The following is a 12,320-nucleotide window of genomic DNA, read 5'->3' as shown; positions in this document are numbered from 1 at the left end:
AACTACCAAGAGACCATTTATGGACATCGTTCTCTCCGTCCGCCAACTACTTGCCAGTTGCCACGGTGCCACCTTCCTTCATAGCGCTCTCGCCAGAACTCGCCGCGCCGACGCGGTTTCATGCTCTCCGCAGCTTTCTCCGCAGCTTCTCCCGCGTCTTCGTCCGCCTTCGATCTCCCACGAAGCCGATCCTCTCACGCGCTGCACCGGCGGCCGCGGAAGGTGCGAACTCATTCGAATTGTCCCTCTCTGTCTCCTTCAGTGATCGTCGCCATCGCAGCCGTTGGCTCGCGGAGCGCGCGATTGTATTTTCTTGCGGCCTCGTGCACCTGCAGATCGCGACGAGAAACCGTCTCTGCTTGGCTTCGATTTTACGGCTAGTAAGATCTGCGGTAATTACTTGAGCGGTTCCGGTTTGCACTTCACCTGTTCGATGAAATGTCTCTGTCGAGGAAGGAAACGAACGACTTAATTGAGGCGCCACGGGGATGAGGTCCTCCGCGAACCGTAACGCGGCGTACTGTGCTGTTGTGATATTCGTTTGTTTGGTTAGTTAGAAAACCGAAACGAAATTTCCGCGATGAATTCTGAATAATCTTGAGGTTTCTATACCCTGCTTGCGACTCGGTCTGCTGTTCAAGTTCTACTCTTTGTTGGTTGTGTTCTGGGATCTCGGAGTTGATAGGTTATTCGTTTGATCCTTCTCAGAAATGGACTCGCAATCGCCCTCCTGTGTTCTAGTTTTAGCCGGGAAATCTTCTGCAGAAATGGAAATTGCGAAAACTTTGAAGAGCAATAATGCTCTCAAGCTCCCTGACAACAGTGAAGTTAGATTCTTTGTCCATCCAGAAATTCAAAGGCCACCGAGTGAAGAGCCTTTCCAAATTGATTTGTTTATGAAGTCCCTTTCGACAAATCAGTTTGGTAGGTTTTTCATTTGGTCTCCACGCTTGCCATCAACTCATGACGTCGTTTCGCAGTAAGCATCGAGTCTAGTGATTTTCTTGTAGCACCAGTTTTTCAGAAGTTCAACCATGTTTGCTTTCTTTACAGCAACTTTTGCGAACTTCCTATTGGTGCAGTGTGTGCTGCTGACATTCAATTGAAAGGACGAGGTTGGAAGTCCATCCATTAACTTGATATATGAAGCTTTAGCATTGGTTTTTTTGCATCTTATTTGTTTTAAATTTGTAGGAAGGTCAAAGAATGTTTGGGAATCTCCAATTGGTTGCCTCCTATTCTCTTTTACAATTCAGATGGATGATGGGAAAATCGTGCCTCTTCTGCAGTATGTAATTTCGCTGGCTATTACTGAGGCTATAAAGGAGATATGTGACAAAAATGTATGCGCAGAAAGGTCCTCTTCCTTGTTTGTTTCTGTCTACTTTGCTATCCAGGAGTGAGCCAAAAAGAATGATTAACAAATATTTTATTTTCATCTGGTCTGTTTGAGATCACAAGTTCTTCATGATATAAAAAAGAAAATTACATCAAGATTTATGCAAATTTTGTACTGCACATATTATATTTCTTAGTGTGTAGCTGGCATGTGCTATTGAGGTATAATGGTCAATACATTTACCAACATTCATTTTGCTTCAGGGACTTCCCTACCTTGATGTTAGAATAAAATGGCCCAATGATCTTTACCTAAATGGCCTTAAAGTTGGCGGCATTCTGTGCACATCAACTTATAAGTCAAAGAAGTTCAATGTTAGTGCCGGTAAACAGACTCATCTTTTGGACAAATTGTATGATCCCATGTGCTTTACATTGAAAGCCTTGAAGCTGCATGCTACTTGGAAAAGTGGAAATTTTGCTGTTTTACTTAACTTATTCTCCCTGACTGTAAGAACTGTTCCATGATTCATGTGCACCTGGACATTGAATCATCACCTGTTTGTGCAGGTATCGGCTTGAATGTTGATAATGAGAAACCAACCGTATGCTTGAATGCAGTCTTGCGAGAAACATCAGTTGCTTCTTACAAATTTACACGAGAGGATATCCTTGCAGCTTTTTTCAATAAATTTGAGACTTTGTACAATCTATTTATACATCAAGGTATCTCAATGTCTTCGTTGTGAATTTTTTCTCTTTGAAGTTTGCTTCATTTGGATCATCATTGTTTACCTTTCACATTTGTCATAATGCAATACATGTTGGAGACTTCCTTTCATGTGCCTTGGGATTGATATTTGCATAGTAAGAAACAAACTTCTTACTTTCCCATGGAGGAGATATTGCACTAATAATAAAAATTTAACCTTGGTCAGTGGGATATGTACTAAGTGAACTTTTTGATCTTTATCCTTTTGTTACCTGTCTAGAAAAGGAATGAGTGGAGCTCTTTTCATTTACTAAGCAAGGGTACTTTTTTTAAGCTCTACAGTCTCTTCTAGCATGGTAGTCGGTTTGATAAGTAACCTTTCCCCAGGGCAAGAGTCTTTGGTTAAACTATGGTGTGCAAACTGAATGGCGTTAGCCAAGAATGCTCAATTGACTTGCTTTTAGTATTGATTTTAGGCTCTGCTACCACGTGTTTGCTTCTTGAATAGAAAACAAACAGGTGGGGGTCTCTGTTTTATTTATTCCATTTGCTGCTTTTAATTTGCCAACTTGTCCATAGTGTCATTTTCTGTAAATGCAAAACTTACATGAATTGTAAGGAAACATCTTTTATGACAATATTGCTGAGAGAGAGAGAAAGAGGACTCTGAGAGAGGACTGACGAGAGAGAGAGAGAGAGAGGACTGACTGCTTTCCTACTGGGTACAGTGTCCTCTTTCTAATGATGTGTATCGACTGATTTAACTTCATAAAATGGACAATGGTTTTGTTGGACTACAGTGGGCTTTTGAACAGCATACTGTATTATGTGCACTATGGATATGTTCTAAAGGATGGTATTGAAGTTCTTGTGCATTGTGTTGTGCAGGATTCCAAGCTCTAGAGGAGCTGTATTATAAGACATGGCTACATAGGTAATGCAAATGTGCTAATTTCTCTTGTTTGTTCTGCTAGCACTTGTCTTCCACCATATTATGAAAGTTGAGTGTAGAAACCAAAACATTTCTATGGCCGTGCATGTTTATGACAATCAGTGTAGAATAGCCTCATTTCCTACTTAAATTCCGTAAGAGAGGTGCATGATTCAACAAACTTGTCTAAACATGTTTTAAGACATATGGGGGATTTTTTTTTTTTTTTAAAAAAAAGAATTCTGGAGTTGTGGTGTTATCGTTCCAAAGTCATTGTTTTGGTTCCATTTGGGTTTTGTTTAAAAAAAAGAATTCTGGAATTGTGGTGTTATCGTTCCAAAGTCATTGTTTTGGTTCCATTTGGGTTTTGTGTGATGGATGCCTTCATTTGGGAGAGTCTTTCATAAAAGACTTTTGACATGTGAATACTTCACATGGGATGGATGTGAGTCTTTGCAGAAACCTTTCATGAAATGTTCAACTTTCAAGGTTCTATTGATATTCAGTGCATCAGTTAAACAGCTGTTGTGTTTTTGGAAATAAAAATCTACACAACCAGGATGACTGACCTATTTATAAAGCTTAAGACATGCCGTTGCTTGTATATAAACCATTCCCTATTTAAAACAGGTTATTCTTTGCATTCACCAGGGCTCACTTCACCCACTACCATTACATTGTAGCATATTAATCGACTTGAAATGTTTATTGTTGAACTTGGTTCAACAATTCACTAATTTTGAACTTCATTTTCACAGTAGCCATGCAAGATATAAGGCACTGTTTAGAGCTGTTCTACAAGCATTACTTAATTTTAAAGGATATGAAAGATTAGAAAAAAGGAAATGACAACTAAAATTTGTTGATTAAAACTGTGATTTTTTCAACGGATGAGAATAGCTTGTGTGTGCAGGCTGATGCATTCCAAGTGCTTGTACTTTTCAAACTTAATTACCACATCAAGTTGTTCTATCTGATATATTACCTGGTCAGCCAGCAACGAAGGAAATATTGGACTAAAGAAATCAGAAACAAATTCTCTATGAACATAATTCAGTCAGAAAAATCCTTTCACTATCATTTGATTCGTATGAAGCTCCTTCCCTGACTTGCTCCATTACTGCTTCTGTCACAACGGAACCCAGTTGCTTTTGTAAGATTTGCTTTTCCTGACTCGTTACAAAATTGAAATCTGCTGTTTTAGCTTTAACCAGCTAGCCAAACTCATCAACAGAGACACAACTTCCAGGGCTGTCTCAAAATGTTCTTCTAGGCGGTCCTGTACTTTCTAATTTGCTCTGCAATCAATTTAATGGTTGTAACTTTCTTTTACACCCTTTTTTGCTTGAATTTGCATTACATATGAATTTTCTTTTCCTTTACTACTGATACTTTTTCCTGATTGGTTTGGGTAGATAACTGAAAGAAAACAATGCCCATTCTAGCAGGACATGATGCATTGATGTTGGTTCTTCATGGTGTTGCTGATTCTAGCAAGAGGCATTATGTGGAAGACATTAAAAAAATTTATATTACTTGTGCCAAAATGGGTTATAATTTTGTGAAAGAGTAAAGTGAAAAGTAAACCAGATTGTTTTGCCATCATGGAGTTCTACCATCCATTGCCATGTTTTATAGTATGTAGTCATGTAGATTAATGTGCTGTGACAAATTTAATTGAAGTTTAGCCTCTATGCTTTCTGTCTGTGCACTTTCTCTTTTATGTAAATGCTGTTCTATGCTTTTCTGTTTTAATCTTATATGCACTTTACATGTGACTTGTAGTGGTCAGAGGGTAATCGTACAGGAGAAGAACGGGGAGCAGGTGGTGGAAAATGTTGTGAGTATACAGGTATGACAAGAAAGGAGAATTTGATAGTTAACAAAGATATTTGTGCACAATTTCGTTAATGCATGTCAAAGGAACATATGTTTTAGTGCAGATTCTGTTTGCAGGTTTGTAGAGGACTTGGTTCATTTTTACTAGCGTCTTGTGTAGGTTTGGCTATGACTAGATTAAGTGATTCACAGATAATGTATCTATATTTCTACATACTATAGACCTGTGTATTACTCACACGTGTCATTAGTGAACATCTACTTACTCAAACGTGATATTTTCTTCGATAAATATTTAGGGACTGACGCCATCAGGGTACCTTTTGGCTGTTGGTGAAGACAACCAGATGTGTGAGCTTCATCCTGATGGCAACAGGTACTTCATTTAAGCTGTATGCCCCCTGTTAAAAGTGCATCGTACGTGTCAGTTGTGTAGAGAGTGATATAACAAATTTCTGCTAACTTTGATGAGTCGCTCCCATGGTCTATGGCGGTTCAGGCTTGCATTGGCGAAGATGATAAAGTTGAGTAATTTAGGTTTTCAGAACTTTCTGAGCTCAAACACCTCCAGAAAGGATCTGAATGCATTTTTATTTGCTCACTTGCCTTGGTTCTTTGATGCACGTTGTGTGTGCTAAATTTTGTTTCAGTTCCTCTGAGATGGTCTGCTTCAAGTATTTTTGGCTTCATTGGATTCATCGAAACTCCAAATATCCTGTAATTCCTTGCTTGTTTTCATTCCTACGTAGTGCATATGCTTTATATTACGCATATTCATCATGTTTAGAATTTACTGGCTGGCGATATGCATGGACCACCGATCTTGCCTTTCTGATTCATCATCCCGTTGTGCTTGGGTGATTCAACTGGCCATAGTTAAAGCACAATGTTGGCTGACTTTGCTGTGAGAGATAACTTGCCCTTTGGACTGACTGCAAGCTGTTTCTCTAGAAAACACGTGTGAATGGTTCTCGATAACTATGACTGCTATTCACAATCTCATGTTACGTGATGCATCTTTTCTTCTCACATGGCTGCAGTTTTGACTTCTTCAAAGGACTGGTCAGACGGAAGCTTTGAAAAAGATGCCCTGCCTACTCCAAAGGGAGCATAAACCACGCACCACGTGCATCCCTCAGGACTTGTTGCTTCAAATACTCATAAATAATGTTTTAGTTTTCATTTATTTCTTTGGCAGAATAGAAAAAGAAAATCCCAGGTGAGAAAGAAGTTTAAATAAATTTGTCATTAGCGCGAGAGTGAGGCCAACTTCTTTGGTTGCCTGCAATTTAGAGCACATAAGGTTAACCTTATCTATTAACTGGGCATGAATCTCAGGGGACAGGGTCACCAAATCACTAGTCAATTGAGCCAACTCAATGTCCTTGAATACCAGTCTTCGATTGTTTAATATTTCGTGGCATCTCCTCGGCAAATAGCTGGTTATGGTACTTGTTCATAAAGAATGTGCCCATAAAGCATTGTCTGTGATGCTGGAACATGCAAGATGAAGATTGTTCCTTCATCATCTGGGCTCTGTCCTTGTCTTAACACAAAAGTAGCTGGCCCTCGTGGTCCTAATCTACCTTTACATGATTTATTCAGTACGCTGGTACATAGCATGCCTCATCCAATGAAGAAGAATTGGCAACATCCGAAACCCTTACGTAGCTTGGGAGCAGCAAGACACTCATCCAAGTAGAAAAGACAACAACAATAATAATAATAATGGATCTGGCAATTCAGATGCGGTCCAGATTAAATAGCAGGAGTACAACTCAAATCTCTTAAATCTTTCTAGTGCTATAATTTCTGATTAAAAGAAAGGAATGTGAATAGTGAACCAATTTTATCTTTCCTTTTATGATTATGATTAAATAGATAGTTTTTGTTATTTAGGAATGGGCTTAATCAAGATAAATTCGGTCTGAATCGAGTCGAAAGGAGCCGGGGCGTGGGCCCTCGGTATGGTTACAGTTTCCATTGGGTCATCTGTCCCTTTCTTTCAGCCTTCCTGTGTGGAGGGTGGAGGGTGGTGGGTAAAGCTGGTCCACCGTCGGTGGTGGGAAAGTAAAGGAGGAACCAGCACCGCCTCACATGCAAAAGCTCCCCAACAGTCGTACTCACCAGTTTCAAGTTTTGTTTCTCACCTAAAAGAAATATAATCTATACAAAGAGAAAAAGACGCGGTAGCTCCAACTTCCGAGTGACCTACAATTTGGAGATGGCTACAACCTGTCAAACGGTTGGTCCATATGGCAGACACTGTCGCCATCGCCACATGGAATTGCATCGAGGTTACGAGGGTCTTCTTCTCCTTCTCCTTCTCCTCCTCCTCCAGAGAAAAAAGGCTGCAAAAGAGCATTCCGTGAAAGCGCATTTTGCCACACTGATTGAACACTGAATTGGACGTGATGGTCTGATAGATGCCCTTTGCGTGACTCACGAAAACACTTTGATGGGTTTCTGGGTCCAGCGTTTGTACCCGCAACACGCCGATTTGCACCAGCTTTTTGTCCCTCTCTTTTGGTTTTGTCGCTCTTCCGTGTCATTGTGTATGTGAACTCAGTTCGTGCACATTGGGAACATGGGAGATAACGCACGGCTCAGATCCTAAAGCTGGAAATGGCAAATTGTACTCTGGTTTCGTAAGCACGGGAGGAAAAATAGGTACCGACATAATTTTATGTATACCTACGAACGAGTAAGTGGTCTCTCGGGACTTAAGACTAATTTATGCTCGAGTAACAACCTCGTTGAATGTGTAAATTATAGCTAATAATCATTGGAAGCCTATGCCTACCGATAAATATGGCAAAGGTAATTAGAAGGTATGCAAGAAGAAGGAACTTAAATCATCGTGCTGTAGCAAAGGTAAGTAATTTAATCTGGCCATGTACTGTAAACGTGCCTATAAACAAATACACGTGCCTTAGACCCCGAACCTGCCATTACTCGTTAGACTAACGAATTAAACTTAGCATGAAAAGGATGGGAGCTTGGGGGTTTCGACTCTTGATTAATTAGCAATATGAGATTGGTGGCTTATTTTATAGTTTTAAAGAGAGCTAAGCTAAAGTAGGTTTTCTCGTCGTAGATGAGGCACCTGCGAGACACGTCGTGATTTCTTGCTCCTCATATCAAGAGAGGGAAAGAGAAGTAAGTAGCACCGAACAAGATATGGTGCAAAAATCAACGTGAATAGCAATGGTGATAAAAAGAACCAATACAAGACGGTTGTGTAAAGTCTCTTCTTAAGTATCAAATAAAGTGCAAAGATGTTAATAACTTGTGGTCAAATGTTCTTTCGTTAATCACATGGAATGCACCTTCTGTGGGCCAACTTGTGTCGAGGTGGGGTTGATAAAGATGAGAGAGAGAGAGAGATTATGTAGGACTCTAAAGAACATTCCACCATACGTGGTCATTTTTGCGCGCCTTGACTCTTCAAACGCTTACGTGCCCTACAAATCCCTGAATTCGAAGATTTTCAAATCCATTATCCACTATTTAAGATCCTATCTTGTGAGGTGAAACATAAGTTATTTTTTAATATTAGGAAGATCGACAGAAATGATCCTAAAACTATGGTTCAATGTACGATGCTATCTCTCATCTTTTAATTTGTTTACTATATTTACTAAATTTTGGTCCAATATTTAATATGATTCCTGAATTTTTAGACATTTTTGCATGACCCGAGAATTACATTGAGCATTCACCAATAATTAATGGGCAACATTAAACTAGTTAAAAGTTTAGAGGCAACATTATATATTAAATTAAAATTCATGGATCACGTTACACAAATTGAAAGTTCATGAATGATATTGCAAATTAAACAAATATTTCATGGATCGTTTGTGCTATTATCCCTCAAGAATGTGTGGCTTAGGGATCAAAATCAACACCGATATGGGTAACGTAATTCACGTGGAATATCAATAAAATCAATTGGTCCTAGTTGGGATGCCAAAAATGCACAACTAGTGCTAAATAGTCTAATGCGTACCAGTCACATGATAAGACACCCAAAGCAAGGGTCCATTTATTTTGCAATTTTCACGTGCATAAAATGACCTCTTGCCCAATAAAAAAAATCAATCTTATCATGCAAAACACGTTTGAAACTTAAAAGGGAATCATTAATAAGTTAAGTAGTCTATAGTTTCTATATATATATATACACACACAGTTGATTTTCATGAAACGCCGAACAATTCTTATAATACTACTTTCGTGAATTTCGGAGTAAAGATTAGGTTTTCAAGATTGAACTGCTTGATTGAAGATTATATTGGCTGACCATTCATTGCCTCTGATTTGCGACACGTGGACGGTTCTAGACGAGTCAAGACCCGCACGCTTTGACCGGCATGCAGTTAACAAAACCTCACCAATTTTCAACTAACCAGGAAAAAAACATTCATAACTCTCTCTCTCTCTCTAATTTCCTTTGTCGGTACGTTTATGAAACAGGGCGTGCAATAAATAAACCGGACACAATGTCGAACATATTAAACACATGATATCCACGCAATGAAAAAATAAAGAATTAGGAGTACTAGAAGTTTTGTACAAGGCTACTTTAATGTCGAATTATTTTTTTTAGATCGTTTAAGTTTTGTTTTAAAAAACAATCATTAAAGTACCAACTTCGACTTGGGTCGCTAAAAAAATCAATATAAATATTTTATTAATATCTCTATTTGACGTGACATTTCAATGTACCCAATTAGCATATTATCTCTTAAACAATGTGGTTTACAGGTTTTGCTAATTCAACAAGATTTTGAAATTCCAAACCCTAAATCCCTAATTCAACAAAAATCCAAATTCGAAACCTTAAATCAGCCAATTAGTCAATTTTCTATATATAAACCTTAAATTGAAACCCTAATTTGGTCCGTCCTCAAAATTAACAGCTCAATCTTGTAATTGGAAAGCAAGAGAGAGAGAGAGCCAGAGGGAGGCGGATTCAAAGGTATTATGGCAAGAGCAAGAGAGCATAGAGGAGAATTGAGATCCGTAGAAGGTGGGGGAGAAGGCGGCAAAGAGGGTGGTTGCCCACGGAGAGGAGTGATTGGCTGGGTTGAGGACAAAAAGGGAGGTAAGGATGAAACCACAAGTGAAGACTCGGTTCCCCTTATGGTGGAAAAGGAGAGCAACGATAGCTCCATGTCGGAGCTCAAGTGAAGAGTGAAACATGTCATTTTAAGGCAAGCCAGCCAACCATATCGGCTTGTGCAACATCTTTAGGATATCCACGTGGACCGGTTTTTAATTAAAAATACCAACTCATTTTACAGATTTCATTATTAAAGCCATGTAATATTTTTTGCTTTAATTAATTACATAAAGTATTTAAGTGATCTTTTTTATCCGATTTGGCATTTAAATGAATCGGTGAAAACTTTGACAATAAAATGAGAGTACAAAACTCTCGACACTTCAAATATTCCTATCCCAATAAAGAAAAACATTAACTATATATATCCTTAATTTGGAGAGAATCCGTCTCCTTATTAACTATCGAACGTAACCTACGCAATCTGAACACTCGTAATAGACAAATAGCTTCTCGCAACAAGGACAGATGAAATCCTGAGTTTCACGCGTAACGGACACGAGCCGGCATCATTCACACCTACTAGGCAGGCCCCCCGGTAGAATTTCGTCTAGGAACGTCCAAATGGCCAAAAGCAAGGGGCCAAGGAATCCACCACCTAAAAGAGGAGATTCCTTAATTCCTTTTGATGCCCGTTGCTGTCGGAGCTCGGGTGCTTTGCCAAAGCTTGTCGTCCAATCACCCGAGCTTGCGGGGCGGCAGTTCCTTTGATTTGAAGTGCGGGACTCAGCAATAATTCTCGGCGAAAAATCAATTTAAATGTTGCTAGGTGGGGTTGAAAAAAGGAAAAGGCAAAAGCTGCCGCCAATCGGCTGCAAACCGAGCGGGAATGTTCCGAATCTTTCGAGGGCATAATCCTACGGCGCGAGGCATCTTTCTCGAGGTCCAATCTCTAGCGACGTCGTCTTTCGAGAGCGTGACGTCATAATTACTATAGGCCGCCGCCTTGGTGGAATGGTATTGGGTGGATTTTTAAATACGAGCGCATGCACGTTTGAGGAGGAAATTCAATGAACTGGAAATTAGCCAATCGGGGATGGCTAGCTACGCGGGAAGAAAACGATCGGACGTGCGCAATCAGTGCTTTCTAATTCCGTATCCCCTTCCGTCCTCTTAGCTAAAGATTGGTCTCTGGCTATATCGATTGGTCGTTGACACCGTGTCGGCGATTCGACATCTTGTATTAATTTGGCGCTCGTTCTGGACCCTTGATGAACATTTTTTTTCTTGACTTTTCTATAGGACTGTGCTCTGTCGTGGTTCTGATATCTGGGGCAAATGGAGCACGAGATGGCTCCACCACAGGCAACGGGAAATGGGAACTCGAAACATCGCCGGTAAAAATTTGGAACCTTGGGGGAATTGCTTCTTTTCATCATGTAGTTAGAATAAGACATTTGTTTTATATATATATAATATAGGTGGTGTAATGGAAAAATTATTAAAAAACAGTAATAAAATTTTGGCATTTGTATCAATTTAGTACTAAACTTTTTAATTTAGCCAATTGAATCCTAAATTTTTTTAACAATTCGTCAATGTAATCCATGCGGTCAATTATAGTCGAAAATCATTGATATAGATATAAGCTATCTTACGTTAGACCTGAGCAGTCTTTTAAACTGCTTACACTTAAACAGTTATCCAGGGTGTCTTCCTCTCACAAGCCATTTACAGGCAAGTGAGGGGAAGAAACGTGGGATAACGGCCCCATTGGGCTCTCTGGCCACAAGCTCTTCTAGCGCTGGGATCTCACCCGGAGGGATGTCACTATCTTCTCCTAAAGATACTTAGGCCGATAAACCCCCAATGAAAGGTCGGGAAACTCCTCCCGGTGGTCGGTCGGCCGGCACGTAACATTACCGACACTAACATAAATAATTTTTATATTCTTTTAAGAATTTTTTTGGTATATCATATTTATTATTTCTTTAATTTTTTTCTTTATTTCGACCAGGCAAAGACTATGACCCTCATTGGCCATTAGGCGAGGGCTTGTAAGCTTGGTGATTGGTGATGGTTGTAGTTGTCACCTTGACCTTTGCCGGCTATTGGTGAAGGCCGCCTCATTTCGGCCCTTGTCAACTATGGGTGAGACAATCCTTGCCTAGCCCTCGTTGACCATTGCCCGACATCAACCACATAGGAAAAATTAATAATAAAAAAAATCAACAATTGTCTAGATTAGCGTTGACATTATCATACGTAACAATTAGTGTTAATTGACCATCACCCACAGCGCAGTGCTAGCTTTGGGCTCTCTCCCCCTCGCGAAGGGGAGAAGTTCAAACCCTAGCATTATCGTTAGGGATTCTTAAGCGTGACGCCGTGGTGGTCGATCCTGCGCTAGCATCACCTAGGGGTTTACGTCG

The 12,320-nt window shown here is 39.8% G+C and overlaps 1 protein-coding gene across 2 annotated transcripts; it reads left to right on the top strand.

Moving 5' to 3' along the window:
* The first annotated feature begins 42 nt into the window (after positions 1-42).
* On the top strand, positions 43-6,233 carry LOC120286096 (biotin--protein ligase 2-like). 2 transcript variants are annotated; one of them, XM_039314842.1, is made up of 10 exons: positions 43-222; positions 709-979; positions 1,054-1,115; positions 1,195-1,343; positions 1,603-1,723; positions 1,909-2,064; positions 2,939-2,984; positions 4,767-4,833; positions 5,120-5,196; positions 5,861-6,233. In XM_039314842.1, exons 2-10 carry the CDS (start codon positions 711-713, stop codon positions 5,898-5,900), a joined length of 987 nt encoding a protein of 328 aa, XP_039170776.1. In that variant the 5' UTR covers positions 43-222; positions 709-710; the 3' UTR covers positions 5,901-6,233. The 2 variants fall into 2 exon arrangements, with proteins under 2 accessions (XP_039170776.1, XP_039170777.1); XM_039314843.1 differs by lacking the exon at positions 43-222 and adding an exon at positions 502-602.
* The last annotated feature ends 6,087 nt before the right edge of the window (positions 6,234-12,320 follow it).

Source organism: Eucalyptus grandis, chromosome 6 (genome assembly GCF_016545825.1).
Source record: "Eucalyptus grandis isolate ANBG69807.140 chromosome 6, ASM1654582v1, whole genome shotgun sequence".
Classification (NCBI taxonomy): domain Eukaryota; kingdom Viridiplantae; phylum Streptophyta; class Magnoliopsida; order Myrtales; family Myrtaceae; genus Eucalyptus; species Eucalyptus grandis.
The sequence above is the reverse complement of the archived record's forward strand: the minus strand, read 5'-3'. Positions and strand labels throughout refer to the sequence as shown.